Source organism: Sinocyclocheilus anshuiensis, unplaced genomic scaffold (assembly GCF_001515605.1).
Source record: "Sinocyclocheilus anshuiensis isolate Anshui unplaced genomic scaffold, SAMN03320099.WGS_v1.1 scaffold261, whole genome shotgun sequence".
Taxonomy (NCBI): Eukaryota; Metazoa; Chordata; class Actinopteri; order Cypriniformes; family Cyprinidae; genus Sinocyclocheilus; species Sinocyclocheilus anshuiensis.
In genome coordinates, this window is record NW_015536515.1 from 1,062,165 (window position 1) to 1,079,262 (window position 17,098).

At 36.1% G+C, this 17,098-nt stretch overlaps 1 protein-coding gene across 1 annotated transcript in view; it reads right to left on the bottom strand.

Moving 5' to 3' along the window:
* The window catches only part of syne1b (spectrin repeat containing, nuclear envelope 1b), a 110,774-nt gene that overhangs the window by 11,851 nt on the left and 81,825 nt on the right, over positions 1 to 17,098 (bottom strand). The window contains exons 104-136 of the mRNA XM_016491883.1: positions 16,619 to 16,828; positions 16,439 to 16,540; positions 15,900 to 16,019; positions 15,560 to 15,760; positions 15,294 to 15,467; positions 14,709 to 14,840; positions 14,353 to 14,549; positions 14,130 to 14,262; positions 13,446 to 13,628; positions 13,177 to 13,326; positions 12,803 to 12,979; positions 11,957 to 12,112; positions 11,714 to 11,869; positions 11,404 to 11,574; positions 11,188 to 11,321; positions 10,273 to 10,477; positions 8,732 to 8,914; positions 8,511 to 8,657; positions 7,529 to 7,683; positions 7,212 to 7,359; positions 7,036 to 7,130; positions 6,685 to 6,919; positions 6,414 to 6,608; positions 5,415 to 5,540; positions 5,180 to 5,335; positions 4,333 to 4,491; positions 3,497 to 3,663; positions 3,142 to 3,304; positions 2,875 to 3,062; positions 1,841 to 1,991; positions 1,582 to 1,764; positions 801 to 938; positions 527 to 718 (exon numbers count right to left, since the gene is read on the bottom strand). Coding sequence (XP_016347369.1) covers positions 527 to 718; positions 801 to 938; positions 1,582 to 1,764; positions 1,841 to 1,991; positions 2,875 to 3,062; positions 3,142 to 3,304; positions 3,497 to 3,663; positions 4,333 to 4,491; positions 5,180 to 5,335; positions 5,415 to 5,540; positions 6,414 to 6,608; positions 6,685 to 6,919; positions 7,036 to 7,130; positions 7,212 to 7,359; positions 7,529 to 7,683; positions 8,511 to 8,657; positions 8,732 to 8,914; positions 10,273 to 10,477; positions 11,188 to 11,321; positions 11,404 to 11,574; positions 11,714 to 11,869; positions 11,957 to 12,112; positions 12,803 to 12,979; positions 13,177 to 13,326; positions 13,446 to 13,628; positions 14,130 to 14,262; positions 14,353 to 14,549; positions 14,709 to 14,840; positions 15,294 to 15,467; positions 15,560 to 15,760; positions 15,900 to 16,019; positions 16,439 to 16,540; positions 16,619 to 16,828 — 5,382 coding nt within the window. The remainder of the gene's footprint in view (positions 1 to 526; positions 719 to 800; positions 939 to 1,581; positions 1,765 to 1,840; positions 1,992 to 2,874; positions 3,063 to 3,141; positions 3,305 to 3,496; positions 3,664 to 4,332; positions 4,492 to 5,179; positions 5,336 to 5,414; positions 5,541 to 6,413; positions 6,609 to 6,684; positions 6,920 to 7,035; positions 7,131 to 7,211; positions 7,360 to 7,528; positions 7,684 to 8,510; positions 8,658 to 8,731; positions 8,915 to 10,272; positions 10,478 to 11,187; positions 11,322 to 11,403; positions 11,575 to 11,713; positions 11,870 to 11,956; positions 12,113 to 12,802; positions 12,980 to 13,176; positions 13,327 to 13,445; positions 13,629 to 14,129; positions 14,263 to 14,352; positions 14,550 to 14,708; positions 14,841 to 15,293; positions 15,468 to 15,559; positions 15,761 to 15,899; positions 16,020 to 16,438; positions 16,541 to 16,618; positions 16,829 to 17,098) is intronic.

Consider the following 17,098-nt stretch of genomic DNA (forward strand, 5'->3'; position numbering starts at 1 on the left):
AATGGAACATATAAATATGAAAATAAAATAAAATGAATGAATGAATAAAGTAAACATAAATAAAATGTAAATGTAAATAAAAATGGTATATATAAATAAATATTAAAATAAAATAAAAAATAAAGTGAATGAATGAATGAAGGAATGAATAAAGAAAGAAAGAAAGAGAGAAAGAAAGTAAACATAAATAAAAGGTAAATATAAATACAAATAGTATATATAAATAAATATTAAAATAAAATAAAATAATGAATGAATGATGTAAACATACACAAAGGTAAATATAAATAAAAAGATACATATAGACAAATATGAAAAAAAATAAAATAATTATGTGTTAAGTAATAATTAAATAATTAATAAATATATAAATAAAGGTAGTCATAAATAAAAAGGTACATATAAATAAATGAACGAACGAATGAATAAGGTACATATAAATAAGTCTAAAAATGAAATAAATAGAAAAAGAATGCAATAGAACTCCAATGTCAGTCAGAAAAAGCATCTGCTGTATTTAAAGTACCGGTAATCGTATAAGTTTCTTGTAGTAGCGCTCCACACGTCCAAACACTTCCTGGCAGTAACGCTGCAGTTCTTCAAGCTCTTCCTCCATCACAGCAGCATCTATCGGCTCACTCTTTTCCAGAAGAGCTTCACCCTGCTGGAATATGTGGTCAATCTTGGCAGTGTTCAGAGTGATCTCCTGCTGGAACGCCTGGATGCAGAAGAGAACCTCCATCAGAGAAAGACACACGAGATATGGAGAACACATGCAGTGATAAAGGCCAGAGACGTACCCTCAGCTGTTTGATTTTGGCCTGGACGTCACACTCTGAGAAATGTTCAATGTTGGTTAATTGCAGGTCCATCTCTGTCAGCCAGACCAGGATACAGTCTCGCGCTGTCTCAAACTCCTCCCTCTGACTTATAAAGTGCTGCAGTGGACAGAACATTTTTTTTTTTCAAAGTAAAAGCCCACTTGCATTTGTCTAATTAATAATAATAAAATAATTTATATATACATATATACATATATATATTTATTTATTCATATATTTGTTTTGCATATATATATATAAACTAATAATACTTTTTATGATTCATTATATTAGATGTATATTTAATTATAATTATTGTAATTACTAATACAATATTTAAAAGTTATATTGTTTATTTATACTTACATTTTAAATACAAATTTGACATACCATCTAAATATACATTTTTAGGAAAGTTTAGCATTAATTTATTTTCAACAAACAGTATTTGCTCATGTGTGAATGATTTAAAATGTATTTATTTATTTATCTTTAGCTGTTCTACATTTGAAATACAACATTTAAAAGTTAAACTATATTTTAGGTTCAAAAAATGGTTACAATTAGTTCTGGATACTGTTATGCATTTGATAAATTTGATTGAACCTCAACTTAATCTTATTTTCATGATCACTTAAAAAACAAAGATGCAAAGTTATTTTCATAGATTTGTATTATTATAATATGCATCAAAGTGATGACAGCCTAATTATCAAATTAGTATGAATGTTGGTGTAGAACTAACTGATCAGCTCTGTACCTTTAACCTGCGTAGGACGGAGGACACTCGTCTCTGCAGGTTATCCCAGCGCTGGTTGGCATTGTGGGCCATTTCTCGCAGACTACAGGCCGCGTCAGTGCGATTCTCACGTGCCAGTCGCTGATACTGTTTATTGATCAGCTCTAGCTGCGTCAAACTTTCATGCACCTGCCACTGGAACGTCTAAAAAAACACAAGAGTGTTAATATCATAAATCTGTTCATCAATACTACATTCATTCAATCTGGATGAATCTCACCTCAAATTTCTTGAGCTCCTCTTTGGCAACAGTGTAAAGGACACCTGAAGAGTTTGGCAGCGCGGCTGTCTTCTCCGACAACATGAGCCACTCCTCAAAATGTGAGAAGTCATCGAGAAACTTCTGCCAGAGACGCCACGTCTCCTCAATCCTTTCAAATGAGCAAAGTTTAGGTTTAAATTTGTCATTTAGCACATCTATCGTTAACAAAAAAGTATGACTAAAACTATTAAAAATTATTTTCATTAACAGAAATAAAGCTGCAATAAAGATAACATATAAAATAAAATAAAATAAATATAAAATAATGAGCAAAATTTAGGTATAAATTTGTCATTTAGCACATGCACATCACAAAGGTATATTTAGCATTGTTATAATTAACTTAAACTAAAACTTAAAAAAATTATTAATTAATTGAAAATAAAGCTGCAATAAAGCTGAAATAGATCAAATAAAATAAAATTAAATTAAATAAAATTAGAAATGTTGCTTTGGTATCTTATTGAAATAAAAAAGTTGAAGTCGAAGTAGTAAAATTACTAAAACTAAAACTGATATTAAAATCATTTTAAGTCAAAGCTAAATATAAATACAAAAAAATGACAAAAGCACAGAGCAAAATGACAAACTAGAACTAAAATTTAAATAAAAATTATACTATAAAAACTATAAACTAATAACACCAACTTTCAGAAAGTTATATTTCCATACTACTCATACTATATTCTACAGTATGAAATATGTATCCTGTGCACAGTATGCATATTTTAAGCACCAGTAGATAAAATCCCCAGGATGACCTGGTGCACTTGTCAAAATGTGCAGTATACAAGTCAGCACACTGTATCCCACAATGCAATGCACTCAACTTGACCTTCCAGTTTGAGAGTGAATATCAGACTAGTTTTCAGGTTAACTATATTACAAGATACACATTTTACACAAAAAAGTTAAATAACTGGTTACTGAACACCAGTTATACATATATAAAATAGGTATTCTATAGTAATAGTGCGTATCACGGGTCATACCTGAGTCTCCTCTCCATGGACATGGCACAGATGCTCCTCCAGCGGCGGTCCAGGCTGCGTGTGGCCTGTTGGATGGAGTCACACTCGGCGTCCGTAGCACACGCGTCACAGTCGTGCAGCAAAACCTCACACAGGTTCAGCACTGACGCCACACCTGTGCTGTGCTTCTCGATGTCTCTCTGCAGCTCCTGAACCAAGAACAAAAATAATGTTTTATCTGAATGAAACAAACAAAATGCTTTTTGAACGCAGTGAGTATATATGTACCTGCTGTAGATCTAGTTTCCTCTGGATCTCCTGGTAGTCGCAGGTGTCGTAGACGATGGGACGGGACAGTTCGGTCTCGATGTGGGCGAGCCAAGAGCGCAGACTATTCATGTTCTTATCCAACTGCTGAACGGCCACTAAAGTCTCCCGCAGCTTCTTCACCCTGAATAAACACAGATCTCATGAAGTAGGTATTACATTTTTACAACTGAGAGACTCATGAAGTAGGGAGAGGTAATGTAATCTCAACACAAGGCAGATTCAAACCTTAATCATTTTAAATGAATTTTGAGCAAATATTATGTAAATTAGTGCTGATAATGCCAACCACACTGCGTGGTGTGTGTTACAGTACCTGGCCCCAATGAGGTCGAGCAGGTGCTGCCAGCGTTCATTGACTTTACTGAGTTTGTGTTCGATGTCAGAGGCTTTGCTCTCATGACTGGCCCGAGCTAAACGTTCACCCAGCTGCTGGAGCTCGTGTTTATTCTCCTGAACCACCGCCACCTCTTCCTGATAGTCCTGAGAGACACGGACAAGTTACTAAAATTCAGTTCAACTCTAGATAAAAGAAGTTGCTTTTCAAACACCTCTTAGAAAAATGGGGTAACCATGGAAACCACGGTTTCCGCCAAATTACCATATGAGCTACAGTTGTTGTTAAAGCGGTCATATGATGCGATTTCAAGTTTTCCTTTCTCTTTGGAGTGTTACAAGCTGATTGTGCATAGATAAGATCCCTGAAGTTGCCCCCCTAAAACGGCTCGTTCATAATTGAAAATATATATAAATATAATACAATATAAAATATAATTGCACATATTATAATTCTATAATTTTATACTATATACAGTATATACATATATAGTATTATATTAAATTCTAGAATATATATATATATATATATATATATATATATGAAGAGTTAATTTGCAAAAACAGATAACTTCAAAAATCATGTTTTTTATTATGTAATCATGTTTTTATTGTGTTTTATTGTGTTAGTTTGCTGTAATTTTTGTTATTTTTTAACTTAATCAAAATAACCCAACTGCAGTTTGATCAAGAATAATTGGAATGCACAATGAAAAAACATGATTTTTGAGAATGAACTCTTCATATATATATGTATGTATGTATGTATGTATGTATGAAATACATGTAAAAAAAAATGTAATATTTGATCGTTACCTTTCGTAGTTTCTCAATCATCTCTTCGATGCTGATGTCTCCATTCTGGGATACTTTGCTTTCCATTTGCGTCAGCCATTCACACAGCTCCTTATATTTATCACTGAAGATGGCCCATTCATTCAGCTTCTCACTCACCTGCTGCCTGCGCAGACACAACTGCACAGACAGATACACACAAACATACGCCTTTAGTTATTTCAAATATGGTTGAGCATTTAAGCTAAATCTAAGTAGATTCAATTAAATATTTAGCCACAACGTCTCTCTGTATCTTTATAATATGCAAAATTAAAAGGTAAATAAACACAAGTAGTGCCCAAAACTACTTTGAAGAAAAACAGAAACCAGACCATAAGGGCAAAGAAGTATGCTTACCAGAGCATCGTTAAAAATACAGCATGAGTGAAGAGTTTCTGACAGCCTGTACCTAGAGTTAAATCTTTCTACTGAAATATCAAATGTACTCTTACATCCTGTGGTGTCTCAGCTCACGCACCGGATGCCGCAGAAGACAGAGGGTGCATAAAAATCTTCCTTGCTTTGCATTCAAGTTTCACTTTGAGCTAAAAACTGGTGCTTTGCATTACTCTACTAGCAAAACATGATGTTTGAAAAGCAACTGAATTGCACAGCTAATTTTTCCTATATTTAATTACAAGAACAGTTTTTGAAGACTGTCTGTGGATGTCTTTTAAAACCCAATGAGCTTCATATGGAGCCCAGATAGCACTCGTATGAATGTGCCTATGATATCTTGAAATGTTTTGAGAGTTTGCGCCAACAATGCAGGCATATGTAGTAAAACAGCACCACCTAATGGCCAAACAACTGTGTTCCTGTGTACCTGGTGACAGATCTCCTCCCACTGGCGGTGCAGGAGCTCAATCCGTTCCTGCAGCATGCGCAGATCCTCAGGACTGATGTAACTGGACAGAGACTCTCTCAACACCGTCAGATGGGTCAAATCCTCCTTCCAGCCGTCAAACATGCTCTCCAGATCCTGCAGGAAATGGGTGCTTATTATTTCTCATCATTTCATTGTTATTCAGTTGCCCGCACTGAATCTGAACTTTGCATACCTTGCAGCGCATTTGTTCAGACTGCAGCTCCTCATGGCGATCTGGGAGCGGCTGGGAAAGCTGGCGTTTAAAAGCTCTCAGTTTCTCCAGAGATCCTCCGATACCTTTTTCACATCTCTCCCAATCCTACACACAGTTTGAAAGAAGTCAAAGTGGTTTCTAAGACCAACACATTCTAAACAATTACAGTAGCATGCCGCGCTCTATCATCTGAAAACACCTTTTAAATTAAATTAATGTAGTGATGTAGACAAACTCGTGCAGACATTCGTTTGAGAGCAAAATAAAAAATGGAATGATGTGGAACTACTAGAAAGCAATATTTGACAGAATCAGCGCGACAGACACAAACTTGAACAGTACAATTATCTTTACAATAATCTAAAACACCCTAATTTATATATATATATATATATATATATATATATATATATTTAAACTAATAATTTTAAGTGCTATTTTAATATTATTATTTAATATTATTATTAACTAATATTTATATTTAATATTTATATGTGTATTTTTATTTATAATATAATTTATGATATTGATATTTACATCATTATTATAATTATTTTATATTTATATTTAGTCACTGTATATGTAAACAAAAAACATTGGGTGCAAGAACTTATAGGAACACTATTTTATAAATAGTGTTCCAACATCCTTTGTCTAATAAATTAAATACCAAGGATTTTTACTACAGAAAATATATTTTTTTAAGATTTAATTAATTTCCATTACTTTTATGACAATTAAAAATATTTAAAAATTAACTAAAATTAATTATTTTTATTAATTAAAATTAATAAATAACTAAAACAAATAAAAACCAGAGATGCCTAGTTTTTCATGCTCGAGGAATGAATGACTCAATTTTTGGAAGAATTTTATTATTTTTTTTAAAGAAAATAATCACTAAATTGATTCCAGACATGTAGCAATAAGGACTGCAAATGAAGTAAACAGGTGGCGCTGTGACATAGAGAACTCTACCCTGAGCAGAACGGCCAGCTCTTTCTTTTGTTCCTCCAGGCGGATGTTGGCGTGTCTCCAGCGCTCCTGTATGTCGAGCAGCTCCTCTTGTAGAGCCGCTTCGGCCCATGTGTCAGCAGACAGAAGCAGCTGTCTCCCTGCCTCCACCGTCAGGATGTAACTGCCCTGCTGCCTCAGCAGAACCTTCTCCCTCAGCTGCAGGAACAACCGAGCGTCAGCAGGGGGCGCTAACCACCAGCACAAAAGCACATTTAGGTCGAAGGGTACTTACCTGAACTGCATCCAGCATGGCTCGTGCCTGTTGCAGTGGCACAGGTGTGCCCGCCTGCAGGGTTTCTGCCTGATGGGACACTTCCACCAACCACTTCCTCAGCTTCTCCACCATCTTCCTGTAGCGCTGCCACTGCCGCAGGAGACTGTCTATGATGCCCCTGCGCTGCTGTGCCCGTCTCACCACCCCCTGCCACTGGTTACTGAGCAGAGCCAGCTTCAGCTTGAACTCATCTCTGGAAACACGGTCAGGTTCAAATTTAAGCATTCAGTCTGTTCAGGTATCTTGAATGCTGGTATCTTGCATATGCATATATCTGATGATGATGATGCTGATGATGATGTCGCTCACCTGTCGTCCACCTGTCCCTGCTCCAGCATGCGTTGTCCATCGCTGATGATGGAGTGAAGGATCTGCTGTCTGCTGAACATCTCTGCCTGAAACAGCTGTAACATTGCTCATTTATTTGCATCTAGGCAAGTTCTGCAAATCATAATCAGCACCTAATTTGCTTTTGTATGTCTCACCTCATGAGCTCTCTGCTGTTCCATCAGGCTCTGGAAGTTTCCGGAAATCTCCACGGTCAGTTTCTCCTCCGTCTGCACCAGGAACTCCATCCACGTCTCACACTTCTCCAAAAATGTCTGCTGCTGTAGTAGCAGGGCCTGAAGTTTGCTGAGAAGAGAATTTAGACATCCTTTAGAAGCTGAACACACTTGACAATATCTACTGTAGTACTACTATATATTTCCATGAAGCTCTTTACAAAGCCCACAAAGAGCCATGCAGAGTATTTAAGAACGAGTTATAATGATATAATCCTTCATATTGAGTTGGAGCAAACCTGAATCTCTCAGTGGTCTGAGCTGAGGTGGTGGACCAGCTTCTGTTGAGGTTCTGCAAGCGTTTGATCTCAGAGTCGTTGAGAGGGAGTCTGTAACCCAGTTCATTCAGCCTCTCCAGATCAGGAGCCATACTGCTGAACTTCAGCATTTGTTTCTGCACAAAAAAACAAACAAAAACACTGTTACAAGAACATTGGTGGTCAATTAATATATTGGCCAAGTCATTTTAAGTGACACAATGCACATTTACGATTTTTAGATTTTGTTATTTTGAGTCTATCTGAAGTACATTATGATAAAAAAAAAAGATAAATAAATAAAGTGAATCAAATGAAAGCTGTCTTAATTTTTTCTTATACAATTGATGTATATGTAAAACAATTCTGTACAAAAATAATAATATAATAAATAAGTGTACATATCGGCCACCCTGATCCTGGGTTATTTTGGTATTATTTATATACTACTATAGTATTTATTATTAATATTTTGAATTAGCTTTGATTTTTAGATTTTCACATTTTAATTTTAGTTTAATTTTTAGTAATTTTGTTATGTGAGTTAATGATTTTTATTTAACTGAATTTTTTATTTTTATTACAGATTTATTTCAAGGTTATTTTGGTATTATTTATATACTACTTTAGTATTTATTAATATTTTGAATTAGCTTTTATTTTTAGATTTTTCCGATTTTAATTTTTTGTAATTTTGTTATGTGCTTTACTGATTTTAATTTATTTTCTATCTAAGGTTTAATTTTAGTCATTCTCATATTTCAGCTCAAAATAATTTTATTTCAGCAAGTTGCTAAGGCAACATTTAATTATTTTTTTTTTATTTTCATCTAATATTTATATTTTATTTCAGCTTTATTTCAATTAACGAAAAAAAAAAAAAAGAATTCGTTTTAGTAAACAATAACACTGATCTGATTTTTCCAGGCATCCCAGCATAATTTATCCATTCAGGCTTGTATACCTTGAGTTCCTCCATGCGGTCCTGGATGAGTGACTGGTCAGAGGAACCATTGGGATCCTGGCCTTTCAGAACCTCCTCAGCTTCCACGATCCAGCGGGACAGAGAGTCCAACTGCTCATTAAATGTCTCATAGTCCCGAACTCCAGCCTGGGGAGAAAAAAACCCTCAGTTCCAAACACTTAAACACTCTCATACGGCACTGAATGCTCTTCTTCACTCACCTGCAGCGCCACCTGCTGTCGGCTCAGGCTCTGCTCTACAGCACTGAGGCGCTGGGTGAGAAACAGGTGGTCAGACTGGATGGAGGCCGCAGCTGATGTGTCCACCTGCTGTTTGAGCTGCTCTCCCAGCTCCAGTAAAACCTGCAGAGACGCCTGGACGGGAGCCTGAGAGCGCAGCAGCTCCTGAGGGAACATGGGATGAGAGTAAATGCATCTTGAATGAGATGAAAATGAATCTACATTCCTAATGTGGCTGATTATGAAATAGAAAAAAAAATTACATAAGTAGTTGCTGTTGCGAATTTATGATTAGTGAACACTTAGGATCCACAAACTATTTAAAAACTATTCACAAACCTTTTCTGTATTCTACAGGGTTTACAGTGGTAGATATAGAGCTATAAATCTTAACTGTCTAGATATTCTTAATGCTTCATAAACGTATCTATAATGCCTTATACTACACATTATAATTAATTATACTGTTTCATACACAACTATAACCACAGCTAATTTAAAATCTAATCTAAAAATATAAATTAATTAAAAATAATTTTAAATGAATTAAATGCATTTACAACTCGGACTGAGATGAACATGATTCTGCATTTTTAATAAGGGTTAATATGAAATATAAAAATTTAGAGAAGTAGTGGTTGTTCAGAATTCATGATTAGTGCATTAGTAGAATAGACAAACACTTATTTATGAGAGCATATTATACAATTGATTTTAAGGCATTATATCTAAAAAAAATATTTAAAAAAATAATTAAAATTAATTTAAAAAATAACTATAAATGATTATAATACATTAAAAACAATTTGATGTGGGTATTAATGATACTTCTGACTAACCAGACAATATATCTGATAAAAGGAGTAATTGATAACTTGTAAGATTGCAAATATTGTCAAGTTCACTTGTGAAAATAAAATTTTGTTGCTACAGTACATAATAATAATTGTTATGAAAGTGAATAAAGAACATGGAAACCACAACACAATGAGGTCTCATCAGCACTAACTAACAAAATAACAAGGAACAATATAATTTGAGCATTTATTAATGTTTGTTAAAGTTAGTGTTCATGTTAGTGCATTAACTAATATTAACAGATACAACTTTTGATCTTAAAAATGTAGTAGTAAATGTTGAGACTTAATTAAGATTAATAAATGCTGTAGAAGTATTGTTCATTCTTAGTTTATGTTAGCTAATGTTAACAAATGAAATCTTAATGTAAAGTTTAACCACATAATCATATACACATGCACACACACGCATGCACAAACGCACACACACACACACACACACACACACACACACACACACACACACAGAGTCTGCGTTGCACACACAGAACACAATACAATGAGGTCTCATTAGCATTAACTCACAAACTAAAAAACAAAGTTTTTGCAGCATTTATTAACATTTGTTAAAGATAATGTTCATGTTAGTACATTAACTAATGTTAATGTTAACAGATACAACTTTTGAAAGTGTTACCACTTAATCATAATCAATATTACACTCACAGCACAGTCTTGGATCCAGGTGGACACTTCCTCCTCTGTGATGTCTTTGTGGCTGGCTGTCTTGAGCATGTGGTTTGCTCTCTCCTCTAGTGTCTGGATGCTGGAGTCACTCTGTCCATAAAGATCTTTATAGCTCTGCCACAGCTGCAGGAGTGCCTTACTGCTCTTCAGACGCTCCACGATCTCCTCCTGCAGACTGTTCCACCTGAATACCACAAAACACACACACTTCCATTCCATTAACCTCACTCACAAAACCATTTGAGCCAAAATGACTTCGCAACCTAAAACGCTTGCAGGCCATTAACCCTTTGGATTACAGACCTAAGTTTTTCAGTTGATACATTTTCACTGAAGTCTTAGACTTAAAGGAACACTCCACTATTTTTGAAAATAGGCTCATTTTCCAACTCCCCTAGAGTTAAACTATATCCAATTATATACAAACATTTACAAAAAAGTACTGTGACAGTATCATGGTACACTATATATGTACACACACACACACATATATATATATATATATATGAAGAGTTCATTTGCAAAAACCGAATCTGAGGAGATTACAAAGATTAAACGAGTGTTTTTTGAAACTCTAAAACATGAAATGTGGAGTAATCTGCTTTTGCCAAAAAAACGACTGTTGGAGTTATCTGCTTTTGCTATAAAACAAACTTTTAATAAGTAAAAAAACATACTTTCAATGAACTTTAATTTTGTAAATTACCTGTATTTGTTTAAGTTATTATTACTTATTCAAAACAACCCAACTGCAGTTTGATTGATATTACTTGGAATGCGCAATAAAAAAAACGTGATTTCTGAAAAAAAAATAAAAATGCAGTTATCGTTTTTTGCAAATAAACTCTTCATATATATATATATATAATTGATAGACAACAATGAAAAATGCACCTGGCGTTAATGTCTTTCAGTGTGTTATTGAGTGTGTCAGACACAGTCGGGTGGCACTCCTCCAGAAGCTGATGTGTAACTGATCCAAATTTTCTCAGACTGCTTTCTTGTTTCACAAGGTCCTCCTGCAGGTTCTACAGATGTCAGAAGAAAGAACAGGAGTTATTTTTTCCACTTTCAGTCCATATTTTACAGATGCACTTGAACTTGCTTTACCTGTAGACTCTCCACCTGTAGCTGCGAAGCCTCCAGAGATCCTGTGAGCAGACGGTAGCGAGACACAGAGTAGCGTCCCTCTGTCAGATAGCCATTGATCTCTTCAGACGCTTGTTTGTATTGACTCCACTTGTCCTGGACAGACTTCAGGCTGATCTTGAGCTGTCCGATCTGAGACACAGCAATACAAACACAATTTAAATGCAGAAACCCACATACAAACACTACAACCATATATAAATTCTGTTCAAAACCTTACTTCTAGAGTACTCATAGAATCAAATGATGCTCTAATTAAAACAGTAAATACCAGGTGGTCCAGATTGGCCCATGTGTTATTCAAGGCTTGTAGAGACTCCATGACAACAGCACAGGCCTCATCGGTCTTATTTTGGACGAGAGCACAAGCCTGTTCCTCCACTCTCTCCAGCTCCCTCTCCTTCTCCTTCACCATCTCCTCCATCTCCTGAAGTTACATGTGAGATAAAGAGGAATCTGTATTCCAGTAGTAGAGGTGATGTTGAATAAAATAAGACTGTGTGTCTGGTCAAACCTGGCAGTCTTTGAGTGCATTCTGCACGGAGGATAAGTTCTCGATCCTGTGTTTTCTCTTGAGTCTGTCCTCCTGAGCATTCAGCCATGCTTGAAGAGTCTGAACTTTACCCTCATATTCAACCCAGGATTCTAACAAGCATTCCAGATGCTGTACCTGAAACAACAAAAAGTCACATGTAACAACACATTTATGCAATTTTATGATACAATTTCGCAATCATGTACCAAACAGTAACACTAATTATAAATCTGTATGCAATCACAATTTACAGTAGCATGCAAATATTACAATGACATCATCGCTGGCATATACAAATAAAAGTACCACTCTATTACAGTGGTTCTCAACCAGGGGGCCTCATAAAACTTCCATGGGGCTGCAGGATGACTGAAATACTAAATTAATAATGGATAAAAATGCCAAAAGTAATAAAGAAAATTGTGAAAATAGTCGTTATTTTAGTTTTTTGGCACAAAAAAAGCATTCACGTAGCTTCAGAAAATTACAGTTGAACCACTGAAATAACATGGATAACTTCCATTATGTTTTTACTACCTTTCTGGGCCTTCTAAGCGTCAGTTACTTAGGCTGTCAATGGAGGAAAAGAAACATCTCTGATTTCATTTAAAATATCTTCAATTGTGTTCAGAGGATGAACTAAAGTCTTAGAGGATTGGCTCAACATGAGGGTGAGTAATTAATGACAGAATTTTCATTTTTGGATGAACTATCCCTTAAATCATAAATTTCTTAAAAGTATATAACGTATGTAAAAAGCTCAGAATGAAATTATCTACTAAAAGTCTGAATAGAGTTTGAAAAGTGTTCTGTAGCTGGTCTCACCCTCTCTGTGATACGTGTCTGCAGTATCTGCCAGCGGCAGTTCATGGCGCCAAGTTTCTCCGCGAAATCTGTTTTATCGCTGCGTTTGCTCTCCACGTCTGCACCACTGATCTGGAGCACTGATTGATTCACAAAGTCCACAGTGAGCTGTTTGCAGTTCACATCCACTCTGAAGCCCTACAGGAAGTAAAGGACAACAACATGGAGAAAACAGTTCTCAATTATACACATAAAAATACTTGTGTTGCTAGACTTCTGATAAAAGCCATAAAATCCAATCCTACCAACAGATTAATGTGGAAAAGGATTGCCCTCTTAAATATTATAGGCCTTTTGTAGACTCTAACAGGTGTAAACCGGGTAAATTAAGTCACCTTGTATCGCTGCAGGTACTCCTGGATGACCTTTGACCCAACAGCCCCTTTGAGATTCTCCTCATCCTTTTCTATCACTCTCTCCATCAATGAAATCCAGTTCACAAGCTCAGCGATAGCGTGACGGGATGCTAGCTTATCCATCTGAGACTAAAAAAAAAAAAAAATCATATTCAAAAGATGAAGGAACTAAGAACCCCAGAAATTAAACTAATCCTATTTGTTGGAGCAGAAAGGCCTGTTTAGTGAGTGGAAGTGCTGGTCAGTACCTGGTGGAGTTTCTCTTGAACTACGGGAATGCGGGCGAGCAGTTCGGACCACTGAGAGTCCAGACGGGCGAGTTCAGACCGCAGGGATGCGGTGTCCATCTTCTTGAGTCTGAGCAGCTGGTTTCCCTCGTTCAGCACAGAGGCCTTCAGACTGGAGCGGGTCTCCACCTCCTTACTGAACTCCTGCACAGAAGAAAAGGCAGCACATGAAATAACCTGGATCTTGTGCTTTCTGGAATTACTTCTTTATAGACATGCAAATATATAAATAATTATACAAATAATAATCGTTTAATTATTCATAATCATTAATTAAAGCTTCTTTTTAAAATATTTTCATTGACAAAAACATCCAACTGTGAATATCAATTATTATATAATAACTATATATTACTAAAAAAAATAAATAAAATACAATAAAAACATGTTAAAAAACGTAATAAATTAAACAAATATGATCCGAGACACTGGGATAGGCTCCAGCAATAATAATAAAAAATAATTACAAATAAAAATTCAAATAAAATTTAAAATAGAGTAAAATAAAATAAAATAATTCAATTTTGTTCACTAGCAAAGCTTGGACCAGTATGGTCTTTCTGGTGAAACTGGTTGACTAAATGCACCAACATCCCAAACACACCCCATGCCTGTGATTTCTTGCACTGAACCAGTCTAACTAACCAGAAAAGCTGATAACTGGTCTTTAACGGTCTCCAGTTCCTGAGGACCAGCAACAAACTGTGTGTTCCAGAAGTCCAAGCGTTCCAGAGCTTCCTGTAGCCAGCGACTCAATTCAACAGACTCACGCTTATACCTATGACAAACGACATGCACATATAATAATAAATATAAAATATAACAATTAAACAACAGACATGAAATTCAGTTTAAAAAATCCCCTGACCTTGTGGAGTGCTTCAGGATGGATTCCAGGTTCTGTAGCTCTTTGTTGATCTTGGTGGAGTTGTTGAGCCAGTGCTCGCCCAAAAGAGTGAGCTGGTTCTCCAAGCTGGAGCAGCTCACATATGACAGAAGATGCTTCCCTTCCTCCAGCACCTGATGCAGCTTGTGTTGGTGCTCCGTCAGACTGGCTTTAAGGGCCTAACGTGACGATAATGGAAGGTCAAGTTGGGAATCTGGTATTATTAGATTATCTATCCTAATAACAGATCACACCCATATTGGCAAGTTACTCTAGACTACGTTACAACTAATCCTAACAAGGCATGATGGCTGAAGATTTATGATTTCACTATGTACCCGATAGAGCTCTATTCTTTCATTCAGTCTCTCCTCTGACTCCTCCACCAGGCCGATGCTCGGCAGACTTCCCTCCACATCCTCTAGCAATCGGTACAAGTTCTGATAGTCTGAAACTAGACGACTCCACGTCTGATAAAGGCACAAAAACATACAAATACATACGTATGTAAGAAACTATTTCATACTTTGAAATATTACTACCATTTAAAAGTTTAGGATCGGTAGGATTATTGAATAGTTTTGAAAATCTCTTATGCTCACCAAAGCTGCATTTATTTGATCAAAAATGCAGTAAAAAAACAGTAATATTATGAAATATTATTAACATAAAAAAAAAAAAAATTGTATTTGTATATGTTGTAAAATGAAACATTTATTATTATTATCAATGCTGAAAACAGTTGTACTGCTTAATATTTTTGTGAAAACCGTGATACATTTTTTCCCAGGATTTTTTGAAAGTTCAAATGAAAAGTTCAAATTCATTTGAAATAGAAATCTATTATGACTTCTTCCAAAGTCCAAGCTTTTGAACAATAGTGTACAGTATATATTCATAATACTTCATAAAAATCATGTTACCTCTGAGATGCACTCCAGCTCAACTCCTTTTTTGTGCGCTTGCTTAAGCACATCCTGAGCCCGGGCTAGTGTCTCCTCCAGGGTCTGCCGCTCACGTGGCAAAACAAAGGCACTGATTTTTTTGTAGAAGGTCTCGGTGAGGACCATGTGCCACTCCAAACCTTGGAAAAATTCCTGGAAAAGAAACATTTGGGGACACATAAGCATATGAGGGACGTGCACAACCTTCTAAATAAACACAAGATGTATTTGGGAGTTTTGTGTACCTTGTGTTTGTCTAGAAGGTTGTGCACGTCCTCTACTGAGCTGACGATCATCTTCTGGTCAGCGTTCATCTTATCCTGGGCCGTGTCCACCAGATCAATCAGATCCTGCAGAACTCGTTCATACTGATTCTTCAGTGCCATGTTCTGGTTCAGCCCGCTCCGTCGAGAGCCCACAGTTATCGCTAGTTCCTCATAAGCATCCTGTCCAGCACACACGGACAACTTTGAGAAGACTTGGGTATTTCATTTCTAAGCCTCTATAACTTGGGACTACTTGGTGCGCTTCTGTTTTTATAGTAACTGATAACACAAAATGTTGATGCCACTGACTGGTTGTTACCTGTAGCTTCAGCAGCTCATTGGTGGAGAACTGGTCCGGCTGTAGCTCCGCCCCTCTGGCTTTCAGCTCTGTTATTCTGTGCTCGAAGTCTTTCAGCATCTCCTCTGCCTCTGCAATAGTCTGTTAGAACAAAAGTGAGTTCACAGCGATATGATTGGATGAAGTGTAAACAGTTTTATTGTTAACTAAAACTAAACAAAACTATAAAACTAATAATAAATAAAGCTAAAAAAAATAATATATAAGATGAAGTATTACAAGTTTAAGGAAATCACTTTAAAAATAAATTAAAGTGTAATGTAAATATTTAAAAAACTAAAACTAATAAAAATGACAAAACAAAATGCATAAAAACTTAAACTTAAAATTAAAACTTGAAATATTAAAAAATAATAATACTATAATAATATATGAATAAAACAAACACTGGCATACTACGGCAATCATTGTTAATAAATATGACAACATCTAATAATGAAATACAACTAGTAATCGCAGTGCATTAATTCATAATCAAGAATCATAATCTTCTTTCTTACTTCAATCTGTTTAGTTGTTGTGTGGTCAAGAACTCCTGCCACTTTCTGGATAATCTGGAACTTGCTTTCACTAAGCGCTGTAAAGAGATGCTGCAGCTCCGTCTGAAAACAAACAGGAACTGAGATGATGTTGCAGGGTTGCATTAATGTACAGAACTGAACGGTGCCCATCAAGCCCACCTGGAAAGCTGTGAGCTCCCGCATTCTGCTCCTCATGGTGTCACAGCGGCAGTCCAGTGCCGAGTCCAGAGCCCCCAGGCGTCGAGTCAGACAGTCGAGGGTGTCCTTCATCAGCGTCTGCTCTTCCTCAGATAGTCCCACAGAGCCGCCTATCAGCCCCTCGCTGTGGCTGACCTGCCTCGTCACCTCCGTCACTTCTTTTCCCAATGTCTGCGAAGCAAGGAAGCGTTTGACCATTTTAACTTCACTAAAACTTAAGATTTATATATATATACACACTTGTGCATTATCAGATGCTTTTATCCAATAGAGAAGCATAAGCAATTCATCACAGTGCCAACAACATTCATGGTATACTATACAATGCCACCTTGTGAAGTAACACGACACCGCTTGATATTTGTATTGAAATGTGAGTGAGTGTGACGTGACATGTGGCCAAGTATGGTTACCCATACTAGGAATTAGTGCTCTGCATTT